The sequence below is a fragment of the Gavia stellata genome, chromosome 24, assembly GCF_030936135.1.
Source record: "Gavia stellata isolate bGavSte3 chromosome 24, bGavSte3.hap2, whole genome shotgun sequence".
Taxonomy (NCBI): Eukaryota; Metazoa; Chordata; class Aves; order Gaviiformes; family Gaviidae; genus Gavia; species Gavia stellata.
In genome coordinates this window covers 8,075,322-8,091,043 of record NC_082617.1, presented here as the reverse complement: position 1 = coordinate 8,091,043, position 15,722 = coordinate 8,075,322, and the positions used below count along the sequence as shown (strand labels likewise).

Genomic DNA, 15,722 nt, shown 5'->3' with positions numbered 1-15,722 from the left:
CTGGGCATCAAACTCCACATTCAGTAATCTCAGACCAGTTCACAGACATCAATTAGCTCAGCCTTGCGACCAAGGAAGGTCAGGAGCGCTCTCTTTATTTCACACAGGGTGAGACACAGAAACAGTCAGTATTTCCCTCTGTAACGAGGTTACAGCCAAGCGAGCAGAGGCAGGGGTATGGGCAGTCCTCCCTCCCTGCCCTCTAGCTCACCGGCATTGCTGGCTGTACCAGAAAGCAGTCAATGCTGTAAGAGACTTACCTTGGAAATTCCCATCTACAGCATCATTTGGCATAATTATAAAATCATGGCTGTGAAGAGATAGCAAGACTCTCTGCTGTGTATCTAGACCTGCTTTGCAAAATCACCACGATCCAGCACATTGCCTATTCAATTACTCCCTACTGGGATGAAAATGGGCAACTTGTACTTGTCCTTTACCAGACCAAAAACCCCACACACACCCTCACAGAGCAGATTTTTGAACAGCAGATGAAGGACCAGCTTCAGCATGCCACCTTCAGTGGCTTCAGCACCCATCTAGGTCTGCCCCATCCAAAGCAAACCATTTCAGCGATAGCTTGCATCCCCTCGGTCAGCAAGACTGCAGGACCTGCTCCAAGCTGAACACATATCTCAAAGCTACACTGAACTGGCTTTTGTCCCTTCCCTCACGATAAGAACCAAACAGGGCAGGATTTTTATGATTATTTATTATCTGTGAAGTGCTGGCAGTGTCCTGACTCTGTACAAGACACAACTGTTGGGCTTACAAAAAGAAAAAGCACGGTGGCCAAAATGATTTAGCCTCAAAAAAGTTAACGAACGTGTTCTCAGGAAGCTCTCAGGCGCTGCCCATCCTGAGGACATATCAAGGTGCCGATACGAACCACCCAAACCAGGCAGACATGTAGGTCATTTCTCTCACCCGTAAAGCTTAATTAAGTTGCTGTCCAAACACAGTTTGAGAACATGGCCAAAACACAGGTACGGGTCTTGATTTCTAAAACCCAATCCATTGCAAGAAACATTATTTTTTTTTCCGGTGGGGAAGCAACATTAAAAAACGCCACTACTCATGGAAGTTACAACTGCTTCCAACAAACAACATGTAGAAAATACTGGGAGGGAGACTCTTCAAGTATCTGCTAGTTTCCAGTGGAAAGGCGTCAAGTCCCCCAAGTTCACCAGATGGATATCAACATCTGACACGTGTTGGAAGACATCCATATCAACTCCACCAGCCTGAACTGTAAGTAGCCAAAAACAAAGCCAGACAGGACATCTGTGATGTGGTGCCGTCCGATCATGACACGGGAAAAGCCCACGCAGAGGGCCCAGAGGACCAGGAGGATCCGGAGAGGGATGGCCAAGACCAGGTGGTTGAGGAAGAACTTGGAGAGCATGGCCGCTCGGCTGGCATGCCCAGCTGGAAACGCGTAGGTGTCCATGGTCAGGTAGTCCAACAAGCCAGGGTTGATGTCGTACGGGCCCTTCCGCTTGGCCAGCTTCTGCAAACCGGCCACAATCATGATGTCCAGGAGCAGGGCTACAAAAGGAGAGATGAGGAGGGAAAGGTCACAGATTTAAGCAGAGTTGAGGGCAATTTTCAAGGCAGAACAGTCAAGGATTGTTGCTGTCTTTAAATAAAGGCTTGGGTTCAGTTCCAGCCAGGTGTCTGTGGTTCAGCTGCATGCAGCCCCCTCGTCCTCAGATGTTAATTAACCCTCCCAGTTCACCCATGGAGAAGGCAAGTTCCATTATCACCACCTCACAGAGGAGAAACCCAAACCGCAGAGGCAAGCGACCCGCCTGGGGAGGAAGAGAGCAACTGGCAAAGCTAAAATTAAAACTCTTTTGGCCCTCAAACCACCGGGCTGCGTGTCTCTTTCTGTCCTCCTCCCCACGCTTTAGAAACCTCGTGCAGCAAGGAGGTATCCCTGCCCGGGGTGGCTCTGTGCTGGGGCGACCACGCTGCAGTGAGCAGTTGGGGGTAGGAAAGGTGCCCCACGGCACTTTCTGGTGGTTTCCCTTGTCCTCTCCCAAGCCCACCACCTCCTTCCTGCCCAGACCCAGCCTGCGGGACCGCGCTGCACTGGCAGATTTCACTAAGAAAAGAGCATTAAGAGACAGTGAACCAAGGGAAAAGCCACACAGTTAGGAAAAAGGGCTTCTGCCACAGGTCTCAACACCAAATCGCCTTTCTTCTCTAACTGCTTCGGCAGTGAAACCCATCAGCATTTGTCTTCATCATCCTCCTCTTCATCCTACTCCCTTTGCCCCAGCTGACAGGTACTGTCATTTCTATTTCCTAGCATCGATTTTATTTTTCTTTAATCCCCTCATCTGCTTTTCCCCAGCCCTCCTAATTAGTCAGAGTGCTGATTTCAGCTCCTCGCAGCGATGACAAGGAAATATATACCGTCGCGAGCACAGCCTGCTCCCTCAGCAGGAATGCGAAGGGCCAGTTGCCTGGTTCCCGGGCCCTGATAAAGACCGTTCCTTGAGAGCTGACAAGGTTTCAGGAGGATGGATGGGAGTGCGGCGGTGGAGGGGACGGGAAATGAGACTGCACATCGGAGGCAGGCGGCTCCTCCTGCCTGCTCGGCACCTGGCAGGAGCTGGGAAGCGAGGAGCTGTCACAGCGGCTCTGCTCGCCTGCCTCCTGCAGCATGCCACCGCTGCACAGCCAGCCCCTGGCATCGCTTTGGGAAGGAGCTGATATTTATCCTGGCCAAAGTCTCTCCTTGAAGGAGGGCTATTTTTCTTCCCCATCTGCAGGGCATCTTGCGTGGGGATGGCAGATGGCAGGACCTCCTGCCCATCAGGTCCTGCCCGAGCCACTCCTGGGCTCTCAGAGGCATGGAGGGGAGATGGAGCAGAGGAAAAGGTCTGGGCACCAGCTCCTCACCAGCAGGAACAGCGGCACAGGCAGCAGCGAGCCTCCAGCTTAAACACAGGGAGCAGGAGGCTGACATGAAGGAAAGGCTCATAGGTGGCATCTGGAACGAGGTGGCGAGGCTGCAGGTGGCAGAGGGACACAAGGAGGCTGGTCACGACACCGGCCCTGTAGCGGTAGCGATGGGCGTAGGAGGACAAGGACAGGCAAGGACTCTGCTCCGAGCCCACCCAACGGGACCAGCAGACTGGGAGAGAGCAGGGGGAGGGCTGCAGCCCGCAGCGGGGGACCCTAGCACTCAGCAGAGCGGTCCTCTGCACTTTAAGATTTGCTCAGATCATTTTAAGGGGCTGGCCGGGGAGGAGAGAGGGAGAGGGGAATTTCAAACACAGGCTGCAGAGCCCTGGAGCAGCCGCTCACCGCAGGTTCCTGTTAAGGCCGAATGCTCTCGGTACGGCTCGCAGCCGCCAAGGGCAACAAAGCTCTGAGGCTGCCAGCCATTACGGGGCTCTGCTCGTGCTGGGCTGCCTAAATCACCCCCCACCCCGCTCCTCACTCCACCAAGGTGACCCCCCGCGGCCCCAATTCAGCAAAGTGCTTCAGGAGCTGATTTTCAGAGCTCATCGGCTGCATTGCCCATCAGTCCCATCTCACCCTGGACAAGAGCTGGGCGGGAGCCGAAGCTCCGGGACGCAATCTCAGTAGTCCAGACTTGCGCATTCATTTCAGAGAGATGAGGCACCAGCACTGCCAAGAGAAGACTCTGGCCCAAGCTGCTCCTGCTGAAGTCCGCAGCTTATTGCATTGCTGAAGAGCCCAGCTGGGACTCAGGAACCAGACCGGGCACCCCCAAAGGATGCCCAGTGTCTCCCATAGCGTTCAATAAACCCACTACAGGCCATTGCCCACCAAACCTGCCCATAGATCAGTAGCCCAAACATAGTGTGCTTTAGCGACGCGTGGTGTTCACCATTGCCCATCAGTATTTTGCACTTACAGGATTTTTTTCCGGTCAAAGATGATGTTAGGGCAACTTGAGGGATGCAGGCATGGGCGCGTGGAGGTGTTCAGAGCATGGAGAGCAAGCCAAAGAGCTGTTTTAATAACCCTTTCATTCAGAAGATGAATAAAATGGGCCTTCAGTACTGCTAGGTTTGATTTTCGTCAAATGATGCACAGAAAGCAGAAAGCCTCATTTGCCCACATTTCAAGATCTGAAGGCATGACAGCATTAAAACTGGGGGTTAATTTGCCGTTAAAAGAAAAAAACCAAAAATCCCTCCGTCTGGTGCTTTTTCTGTCACTTCCCCCTGCACTTTCTGTTCCTTCCATGAAGCAACTTCTCTATGAAACAGCCCCAACAGCCTGCCCTGCCCCGGCCCCCGAGGCACGGGGGGTCCCACCGCCCTCGCCCAGCTCTGGGTCTCCGCAGAGCCCCTGCAAAGCCCCGGGGAGCCGCGCTGCGCCCCTGCCCGCTCCCGCTGCTGCCGCTGCTGGCAACCAGGCGCTGCCAGAGTGAATCAGCATGCAGCACTGCTGCCGAGAGTGTTGCCAACGGCGCATCCTTCAGAAACAGATACAGACGGTGCTGACGCTCAGCAGCCCCAGCCTGGGCCCTATTCCCTTGCAATTCCTTGACCTACACACCCGCTTGGACTTCGGCTCGCTTGCTTTTTCCCCTCGGCTGTTTCAGCTCAATGCATACGAAATCCTCCCTCCTCAGCCGGGCACATTCCCGCCGGCATTAAGCAGCTAAGGGGTTAACCTTCTCATAGGCATCCTTGGTGGGTCCAGCTGCAGGTGGCCTTCTCTGCACTGGGAAAGGTTCCTGCTGGCTACCGAAGCGGTTGCATCCGAAGCCCCTTAGCCTTGCACCCGCCAGTGCAGCCCCAGCCACCTGCAAAGCAGCATCGTCACCTTCGGTCTGCCCTTCCTCTGTCCCTAACGCAGAGACGCGCAAATCCTTCCGGCCGAGATGACTAAAGGCTGGAGGAAATATAGCCCCGGGAGAGACCGCAGAAGGAAGCCTGCAGCTGATTTACCAGCCTGCACTCACACAGCGCTGCTCTCTGGAGACGGACGGGGCTGTCAGAGGCGTCGCAGAGACAGCAGAATGCCGCCCGACCAAGGGGTGAGATGTGAGGAGCAAGAAATTTCAATTTTAAGCATTTTTTTCATCATGCCTTTCCCCCAGATCCAGGTAGCATTGGATTTAAAACACAGGCAGGATTGGATTTAAAATCTAGGTAGCATTGGATTTAAAAGAGCAAAGGAAGTATTAGCTGTCACCCATCACTCTTTCCACATTTTTCTGAAAAAGATCCAGAATTCCCCCCTTAACCTGGTGTCAAGGGAAAGAATCCTTCAAATTTCCACTGCAAAACCATCCAATCACAAAAAGCTCTATTAACATCTAAAAATTCCTTAAAGCGCAAACCCAAAGAGCAAGTCTTGTCTGCCTGCCACGATTTTAGCATCAGAGATCACCTTGGTATTGTAAATAGCCAACATCTGGCATCAGATGCACAGTAAATGAGCTGAAAGTGAGCCCCCTGGGCAGACGTTTTATATCTATTAATAAGAAAAGGAAAACAATTATCTGCCTTGCTCCTACCACCAAATGTTAGGAGCCCATTAAGAGTGGAGGCGAGCAGAGAGGCGAGCCCTGCGCGGGCAGGGCACAAGGACGAACCCGAAGCATCGCCACAGCAGAACCAAGCCAAACCCCAAAGGTGGTGTTTAAGGGAAGTCAAAACAGTTGGATGTCCCCTGTCACTGTAAGGTCCTTTCTGTCCCAGCGCCCGAGGTGCCACCTCCGCTGCCATCCCTTACGGAGGGGAGGCTGAAAGAGGCTGAGGATGGGGCGAGCGCCCTCGGGGTCATCGCCTGCCCCAGGTCGGAGCCAGGCAGCATCTCCAGGGAGGGAGGCAGATTCCAGCTGAGATGTTTATATAAACATGTTATCCAAACCGCAGCTGAAAAACAACCTGGGTGCAGTGCTGGGGGGGAGGGAGGAAAAAAGGAGAACGCCAAAAAAGCCCGTGGCCTCGTCTGCTCCTGCAGCCGTGATTCACATGACTTCACGCACATGGGGCTGCTGGGATGAGACAAGGCAGCTTTCCAGAGTTCAGCCTGTGAGATCAGGATCAGAAACAGAGTCACACGCTGGACTCAGCCTCCCAGCGCCATGGCTGAGCACGCGGGGAGAGGAAAAGGGGGGGGTAAATGCCCAGGAACGAAGAGCAAGCCCATCCCGTGAGCTCAGGAGGCACCCAAACATGGGGACAGATGTGCATCAGACAACCCCCTCCGCCCAGCCCCAGCACCGTTTTAAAGCAGAGACAAGCTGGCAGTAACTCATTGCCTGGGCTTCAGAGCCTGCAGCCTGCTCTGACCTGCGTCCCATCGTGCCAGAGGCCACACCAGCCCCGCTGAGATGGCATGTGCTCCCTGCCACAGCCGCCCTGGCCACGCGTAGGGCCAAGGCTGGCTTTGAAGGTCCTGTATTTCCCAGATTAGCCAACCTCACTCAGGAGTGAACCCTGGACAAATGTCACCGTACCCAGGAAACAGCTCCTTTTGCTCCACAATTAGAATGAAATTATTTTTTTTTTCTTTCCTTTTTTTTTTTTTTACTTACATGCCCCATCCTACTGCTTCTGAAATTCCCAAATCTCCTGCAGGCATTAGGCTCCCTGACCTGGAAAATGAGCTGTTTGCAGCCTTGACTAGTTGACATGAAGGAAAGATGCAGGTTTCAAAAATGTCTTTACCCTCTCTCTGGTGGAGTCGGTGGCAGCTGGAAGAGCTCCACTCCTCTGGAAGTGAACTCCTCTACGCCATTTTCTTCCCCAAATGTGGTACTATTAGGTGTAAGAGCTGACAAAAGGCACAGATGGCACGACACATTGAAGAACCAATGAATCAGACACTGTGGCATTTTGGGGGGAGGTTATTTTTTGGCTGAACAAGCAGCAGAGTGGGGTAAGTGGCCACGGGGAGGTGAAAAAATGGTGGAAAGCAGCATTGTGCAATTAATTAAAAAAAAACCCCAACAACTAAAAATAGACCCGCTATATCCGAGATGATTAGAAACAGCCCCAAGAGCAGACACAGGCTGCCTGGAGTTCTCCCCTTGGAAATACTGTGCCCCTGGGAGCCGGGCAATTTGTATCTCAGCATCAATTACTGAGCGGGGCTGCCTCGCTGGGGGTCTGCATGGCCCGGGGACGAGATGCGGGCGAGAGGGTGAGTGCAGAGAGAAGGGCTCGTGGTGATGGGGAAAATGAGCTGAGCAACCCCCAGGACGGCTCAGCTGCCTCCCAGAAGGGCTCCGACAGCTTGCGATGCCCCCGTACGCTACGGCAGCAGTGCAAGTAACATCAGCGCAGCCCAGAACGACGCGCCGCAACACACACAAGCACGACGGCAGCATACGGGATGAGCTGGAGGAAGAAAACTGCCTTGGGCTGATGACCAACAGCATCTCCCAGCCCACAAAGGCTGGGCTCCTCGCTTGGACTTACTGCTGCTTAGCCTTGTGTTCACACCCCGCTGCCTTCAATAAGGCAAATGGGCAAAAAAAAATTGGGGCTGATTCTGTGGTGTTCAGAGGGCCTCCAACCATCGCATCTCATGGTGCCTTAGACCCGGATCAGTTAGGTCTGACAGCATCCCTGTATAGATGGAAACGGAGCGTGAGACCAGAACTGCGTTCCAGGTGAAAACACGGCGCTTTCTTCCAAGGGGAGGAAAAAGAGACAGTTCATCTGCTTCCCCTCTCCCATTCCCATCCTCCACCAAGCCTGGCCTGGAGTGGGATACCCGACGGGCTCTCCCTGCCCACCGCTCCTCCCAGCAACTCTCCTCGCTGCCCAGCGCTCCTCCACTTCCCTCTTCCCAACCACTGCTCCTGTCAAGGCGCGTTAGAGGCAAACACACTCACCCATTTCTTGGGATCTCCCTTCGGGACAGAGCCTGGCTCAGCTTCTCCGGCAGGGCTGGCTCTGCCTGAGTGAAACAGCTACTGTCCCCTTGGAGCTCCAGGCAGGGGCACTGGGAAGCTGTTCCCGGAGTGACAGACATAAGGATGACTCATTTCCCATGTTTATTCCCCCTCTTCCCATTCAGCAACCCTCGCATTTCTTTTCTCTTTCACGCTGCATTCAGGCTCTGGAACATTTTGCCTGCTCGCTCTGCACGAGGGTTGGATTTCAGCTGACTGCGGTTTCCCCAAGGGCTGCGCGCTGACGGCTGCAGGGCTCGCAGCATCCTCAGCACCAAACAGCCAGCCAGGACCTGAGCTCCTCAACGCTGCCCGGTACCAAGGGGCTGATCAGACCACGGGTCTGATAGAGACCCTACGTAGGTCCCTGGAAATACCCCCCTGCCTGCTCCAGCCACAGCCAAATGGGTCCCAGCCTGTCACTGACTGTCCTTTATCTGAAGGGACACTGCACACTCGCAAGCCTGCCCTGCAGGGAACAGAATACGTTTGCCATAGAGGAAGCAGGCGAGGAAGGGAAGGGGGCAGGGAAGCCTGGAGAGCTGGGCATCGCTCGCTGTTCAGAGATGCCTGAGCTCATCAGCTGTGAAGGGATGAAGGGTGTGGACGGCACCCACCAAAGGACCAGGGACTTCAACTGCTGTATCTGGGCAGGACAACAAGAGGCAGATTAGCAGCCTGATGTGATGAAGAGGAATATTTAATGCCAGGCTGGACCTGTGTCTAGATGCTGGATGCAGAGAATGGGCATCTGTGTTGTTCCCTCTGCCTGGCACCCACCATGGGTCAGTCATGTTGGGTTACTTGACATTTAAACATTTCCACCTCGCTGGGCAGATGTGCTGTAAACGTGCTGAGATCTCAGGGGGCACTGGCAGGGCTGGGAGGGGAGCAGGACTGGCTGAACCTCCTCCACGTGCCAGGTTTTACACGGAGGGGATGGTTCACCCACGGCACCAGCTCCCGAGCTGCTTTCCCCTTCCCTGCCGAAACATCACCTGCCCTGTCTAGCTCAGAAAATCCCCAGCCTCACAGTGGGAAAAGGAAAGGGGAAAAAATAGACACATCTGGCCCCAAACCATTTCTGGGGCTCTCGGCTTAGCAAGCTCTGCTGCATACAGACTGATCCATCTGCCATGCAACTCCCCGGCCTCTCTGCTGGGTCTGGGCTGCCGAGCCCTGAGGCTCGACAGGATGAGCTTGTCTGAACTGCCTGGGCATTTAATCTACTTGGTGACCTTTACCAGCAACGGGCTGCGCTATCGGGATTTTCACCACACGGACTCCAAAGAAAAGCATGACAATACCTGAAGCACCTCCGTATTGTTAGAGGGGGGTCAGCGGGGTCTCGAGGGGCCTGATGAAGGCGTTTCTCCCTTTGTTTCCTTCCTAACCCACCACTTTCCTGCCAATCTGGTCTTGCTTGGAAGCTGCCGGGGCTGTCCTGGCCCTATATATGTATTTATAAATATATATCTATTTTAAATAAATATATATATGGCTCAAGATAAAGTCACAGCTCTGCTGGGGACTATGCCTCAGAATATCATGGCTTGGTTCCTGGTCAGACTAAAGCTAGGTCACTATTCAGGAAGAAGGCTGGAGAAAGCAAGGACTCCCTTCCTGCTGACCTTCAGGAGTGGAGAAGTGACCCCGGGTTCCCCTCCCTTCCTCCTCCTGTGGCAAGCCACCCATCCTCAATCTGCCACGCCGCTCGCGATGATACGTCCACACCCTGCGGCACTGCTTTACTTGACGGCGATAAATGCTTAGTGACAGCACCGAAGAGCCAACCCGCCCCTCGGAAGCGGGATGCAGAGCCAGCTGGTGATGGCTGGGGACTGGGACCTGTGTCACTGGGACAGCAGGCAAAGAGAAAACCAGGGCTTTTTCTTCTCTTAGTCTGAATACCTATTTCAGAAAGCCATGACCAAAGCAGAACCAGTTAATGGCTGTTATTTCAAACCGAGCACAAATACGTATTTTATGTGCAAACATTAACCAAGCAACCTTCCGACAACAAAGGCACACAGCTGGACTGCAGATAACTAAACAAAGTGGTGATTTGGCTCTAAACACAATAGGTGGACTTCACCGGAGCGACCACCTTGGGTAGATGACCATATCCCATCCCCATTGCAGTAAGAAGGTGCCTGGACCTGGAAAGATCATCAGTCTAACGAGAGCAATCTGTTTAGCTTAATAAATAGGAGGTGAAGAAATGACTTGAGCACTGTCCAAAATATTGAAAGGCAGAAGAGATGTTGGCTAAAAGAGCTACTCAGCTGAAGAGACAAGGGTATGCAGACGCAATGAAGGGAAGAGAAGAGTCAGACTAAAAGCAAGGCGCTTGTGAGCATACCTGCCACTGCAGTAATATAGAAATGGTTCTGACAAGTTCACCCTCACTTGTAATTGTACATCATATTGAGTGTTTGGGTTTTTTCCCTTAACAAATTGAACAGGGATAAATTAAGGGATGTGCTACAGCCTGTATTTTGCCGTGGGTTAGATCAATGATCCAAATGTTCTTTGCTGGCTTTGCAGTCAATGAATCACTAAATTTGGATCCGCATCCTCACCGGATGGATCAGAACCAGAAACCGAGGTACTGCTTCCCCCAGGGTATCATGGAGTTTCTGTCTGGTTCTGAAGCAGATCTGGGAATTTTAGTGAAAGTTTTTTATCTGTTTTCCCCCTGAAAGCCTGACTGCAAGGTTCAAATGATTTTCTAAGCACCTCAGTTCTCATGAAATCCTTGTGATTGCAGAGAAAAGCTTGAATGGTCCTAAAAGTTCCAACGCCGGCAGACAAATAAAATGAATTTTAAAACTCGGGGGGTTCCTGAGCTATGACTTTCTCAATTTGGCGAGGGGTGCAGGCTTTCTTCCTGACTTTTCAACAGCCAGGGCTGGCAATGCTGAGACAGTCTTCCTGAAAGCACATTCTGGCAGAGGGATTTTTATAGTGGGCACAGATATCTGATTTCTTCCATCTTTTCAGTAACAGGCTGTGAGTGTGCTTCTCTGGCTGTTTGGCATTTGCTGGAAAAGATTACGATGAGGAGAATCAATAAATTCCATCACAGATGACAAACATGGAGGGAAAACATTGCTTGGGGTTGCTAATCAACAACTGCAGTTGGGATGGATGGAGCATGCCAGGGTCAGACCCCCTCACCCGAAATGCTCCCGCATGTGTTGGCAAAGCTCCTGCCAAGAGCTCCTCAGGCGCAAGTGCCCCCCCTCCATCTGCAGTGGTGCTTCTGCCAGGTTCTGGTCCCATTTCAGCAGTCTCCTGTCTCCTTGCCTTGAAAGCCTGATTGCAAATCCTAAACAAGTGCTCTATGATGGGCTGGCTCCCTGCCCAGAGACTGCATCAGAAATTCTGCTTGATGTATCAAACTCACGGCAAGCAGGGGGAAGGGAGGAGAGCCAGGGGAGGTAAGGAAGGGGTACCATAGACAACCCCAAGTTCCCTGCTTCCCTCTTCCCAGGAGACCAGGGAAACACCAGGAGGTTCCCTTCCCTTTGACCTGTCCCTACCCAGAAGGGCTTTACACCACAGCCTCAAGGATTTGATCCACAGGAAAACAGCAGCAAGAGGGACCAAGGATGCCAGATGCCGCAGTCATGCCGTATCCTTCCTATTTACTCATGAGACCCCACTTCTCGTGGGATCTGTCTAGGTCCACCAGCCCCACACTCCCCAGCCAGACTCCTTCCTCCATCAGCAATGCAGGTATTACAGCAGCAGCTACTCGGATATTCAGGGTTCCTGACTGCAATCTTAAATATCAAACCAAGGCCACACTCACGGCAGAGATTTGCTCTGCGGGGTGACACAAGTCCAGCTGGGGAAGCCCTGACGAGAGAGGCTCGGGACACCTTGGCCAGTTCCACCAGTCAGTGTTGTCTACTCGGAGGGCAAAGTGGAGCTCTTTGGAGGCTGCCAGACCTACAGAGCTGTCAAGTCACGTCATGAAATAGTCCTTCACACAATTCAACTATTTTCTTTCTTGGCAGGTGGAGAAGAGGGGTGGGAGTACTGTGTCTAAGGCAAGGAAGCAAAACTTCAGAAACCCCCCGAGTTGTCCCCGGGTACCACATTTGAGCTCAGGGGACCTGGAGGTGCAGGTAGTGGTACAGGGCTGAGCCCTCCCAGCGACCACCTGATACTCAAAGTTTCAACGTGACCTGGAGGTGGCTTTGCATTTGGCCTCCTCACATGGCAACAGAAGGACAAGAAAACCTTTCTTGTTTTTAAGCCGAAGGTGGCATTAGCTCTTTATAAGGATCTTAAATATTTGGAGTCAAAGAGGTCAGTTTTCAGGCTCCAAAACTTTCAAAAGCTCTTGGGTCAAGAGACATCTGGAAACCGTGCCGGTTGATGTTAGTCACCTACTATTTCATCTTCGTGCCCTTTTAAATGGAGCTTCTTTTCTCAGTGAGAGCTTGACCCAGCGCACCGAGGAGCCCCTGGAAGAACTGCTGACGTCGGCGCGCTCTGCATCACGCTGATGCTATTCTGGCTTCTTCCCCGCGATGGCCTCCCTTCATTAGATGTCACAGCATGAGGACAGTCTCTTTCAAAGGAAGAGGGGAGAAAAAGCAGCTACCACTGTGCTTTTCAAGCCAGTTCGGCACAATCTTCGTCCTCTCCGAAGGATCAACTTGTGAAAAAAAACCTGGGGCCACACTGCAGAGCCCGTATCGCATCGCAGTCGGCCCCTGCGGACAGGGTGTCCCTTTCCTGAGGTGCCTCTGAAACAAAATGTCCCTATGTGCTCTCAAAAGTCTCCCTGAGAAGCAAAGGCCTAAATCCAATGCTTTCAGTTTCTCTTACCAACCAAAAGCGGGAGTTCCAATCGTCGTTTTTTTGGGGAAGGTGAAACACTGGCATGGATCACGGCCAGATGAGACAGGAATGAGTCACAAGGAAAAATTCGATAACTGGCCCCATGCCAAAGGCAGAAGAGCGAGAAGAGCAAGGTCCTCAGGTTGACCCGGCCAGGGTGGGTTGGGGCCAGGATCTAAGGCAAGTCACACCTAGAGCTCAGCCTGCTCCCTGGTGGGACATCGGTCCAACACGGGTGGGATGGGCCCTGTTCAACTGGGAAGGCAACTCCTTTAACACATCCCGACCTCCAGACACAAGGACACCGACCACCGCACAAGAAAGGACTAGCAGGAGAGACAGAAAGATCACAGCCCGTCTGCACAGCCTCTGGGTCGAATTAGCGCATGGAAATGGGGACAGCAGCAAGAAAGCTCCTCATGGGAAGGAGGATGTGAGATCAAACCACAGCAGGGAAGGAGACAGGACTCCATTACGTGGCGGCTGGAGCCAGGGTCTGTTCAAGAAGGTGGTGAGGGGATGGAAATCTTTTTTTCTTTAGGATACCCTCAGAAATTGATCCAGACATCAAAGATTAAAATCTTTGTTTTCCCCACCTATCAAACCACCAAAGCAGATTACTATAGATTAAATAAAAGACATCGCTGCTGGTATCCACCTGCACATCACAGACACTTCCTTGGTCTGACAGGACAGCCCTGCCCCATGCAGGACAGGGGACCTGCCGCTACTCCATAGATGTCACCAGCTACCAGGATGATTCCGTCCCTTTTAGACAACCTTTTGCTACATCCATCACCCATGGTACCCAGGACCGAGATGGCCAATAAGTGCAGCATTCACCGTAAAGGTCACTCCCTGCTTCCTGACCACATCGGAGCTGGGAGCGGTCAGAGGAGGAGTCCCAGTGCCGCTGTCCCTTGTGACCAGGGCTGGGCTTTCCCGGCGGGGAGGGAGGTTTGCCACTCACCTAGCAGCAGGTTCATGAGGACCTCTTGGCCTGCCAGCGTGCTGCTCTTCACCAGGCAGATGAGGGTGCCCGCAATCCAGGGGATCCCGTGCCCCGTTATCCCCAGGAGGTTAATCATGGAGCGGGCACCACCCCAGGAGGAGGCTCTGTTGGCGCACACTCCCAGCCTCTTGGACATGCAGATATCAATGGCCAGCAGGGAGTTGAAGGCGATTCCCTTGAAGGAGGGGTTGAGCTGCATGCAGTCCTCTTCGGGCAGCTGCTGCGACTGCCTCCGCTCCTTGGGGTTGCTGTTCTGGGCACCAGCTGCCCCGGCCTGGCCGCTCTGCTTTCTGCCGGAGCTCCTGTTCTCCTGGTTCCCCTTCAAGGGCTGATTCAGGGAGAGGAACTCAGCCCTGTTGAGGACATTGCTCCTGTCTCTTGCCCTGGACCGCGGCTGGGATGCTGGCATTGCAGTCTCTCTCTAACGCAACCTGCTTTGCAAATACCGGGAAGGAGAGAAATCCCTCTTCTCCCTGCAGAAAGCTTCCCCCACTCCCACCCTCACGAGCCGTGAATTTGGGAAGCTACAAAGGTTCCCCTCTGTTGCAGTTGCCCCCAGCACAGACTGCAGCTGTTAAATATAGAGTAAGGAATGCACATGGCTGTTTACTTCATGGGCCTAGCAAGCTTGGAAGGAAAATTAATGCCAGGCTTGGCAGCCACTCCAGTGCCAGGGAAAAAGGTTAAACAGCCAATAGATTGGAAGAAGAGGAGGGAAAAGCTTCGTGCCAAAGGTTGGTTGCTTCTGGCCTGGTCTATTTAAATCTTCCAATTGCTTATTCCCCTGGGCTGCAAGGGAAACTGGGAAATGTAGTTTTTTGCACTACAATTCACATTTCAGTGTCGGCGAGGCAGAGCTGGAGGAGATCACGGCATCCCCCCCTCCCCACGGCAGCTGGTATTGCTCCTACGGTGGGCTTTGGGCCTGGCTTTGCAAGCTCCGAGGCTGGGCATTGCTCAGGGGCTTCCCCCCCAGGGGCTCTCCCCGGGTATCTTCTCGATTTGTCTGTTCCGCCCCATCTCACCCCTGCTAGGGCACCCTAAACACCGCCTTCCTCTCCCTGGTGTGGATACCTTTCAAACATTACTAGCCCCATCCTTTCTCCCCGCTCAGGGTGCGTCCCTGCAGCGACTTCCATCCCTCACCTCATCCCCGGACCCAAGGAGAAGCATCACCTGCCTCCTGATTAAAAGAGACACGGCGCCGCTAATGAATTCCCAACGCCCTGCCCCCAGCGCCAAGCGTGGCCTCAATACCGCACGTGTTTCTGCCGTGTCATCCAGCACCGCAGATCCCACGCTGAAAGCAGGTGACAGGCGGTGCCCGCGTCCCCAAGCTGCGGGTGTGATCAGCAGCACAGGTACCGGCCCCAGGGGAGCGGGCATCGCAGGACGGGGAGGCGGAAGGCTCGTGCCAGGCCCTGGGGAGTCCTCCCGCGGAGGGCAGGGAAGATCTGCTGTCCCTCCTGCCACGGCGCATTGCGCTCCATCACTTGGTCCGTGCGCGGCTGCTGTCAGCCTCCCCGCTCCCCACCGCAGCTGGGCTGAACCCCGCCGAGACATCTCCCACCTGCCGATCACCAGCGCTGGCGAGCGCCTGAGAACATCCCGTCTGTGCTTGCGGCTCCAATTTACAGGTCTGAATGATCTTTCTACAGTCCCTGAGCCACAGCCGCATGGCTCTAAGCCTCAAGCACCGCTGGGAGACACCGTCCATCTCAGCCCCTCCTGCCCGAAGGACAGCAGCCCGCTGCAGCAGCCGCCTGAGCCGGATCCACCCAGGCTGCCATCGCTGAGTTCCCTTCCCTGGGCAATGGGCTGTCGTGGCTCCACACCACCCACGCGCTCAAGAAACAGGATTATTCCTATGCAAATAGGCTGGAAATCCCCCGTGGACAGAGAAGTGGAGAAGATGAATATTGCACCGAGGAGCAGAACAGGCACGTCTCT

The 15,722-nt window shown here is 53.7% G+C and overlaps 1 protein-coding gene across 1 annotated transcript; it reads right to left on the bottom strand.

Moving 5' to 3' along the window:
- Positions 1 to 704: 704 nt before the first annotated feature.
- PLPP7 (phospholipid phosphatase 7 (inactive)) lies at positions 705 to 14,315 on the bottom strand. Its single transcript, XM_059828879.1, has 2 exons — positions 13,731 to 14,315; positions 705 to 1,548 (listed from the first exon to the last, which is right to left on the bottom strand). The coding sequence occupies exons 1-2, from the start codon at positions 14,179 to 14,181 to the stop codon at positions 1,184 to 1,186; spliced, it is 816 nt and encodes a 271-aa protein (XP_059684862.1). The 5' UTR covers positions 14,182 to 14,315; the 3' UTR covers positions 705 to 1,183.
- Positions 14,316 to 15,722: the final 1,407 nt, after the last annotated feature.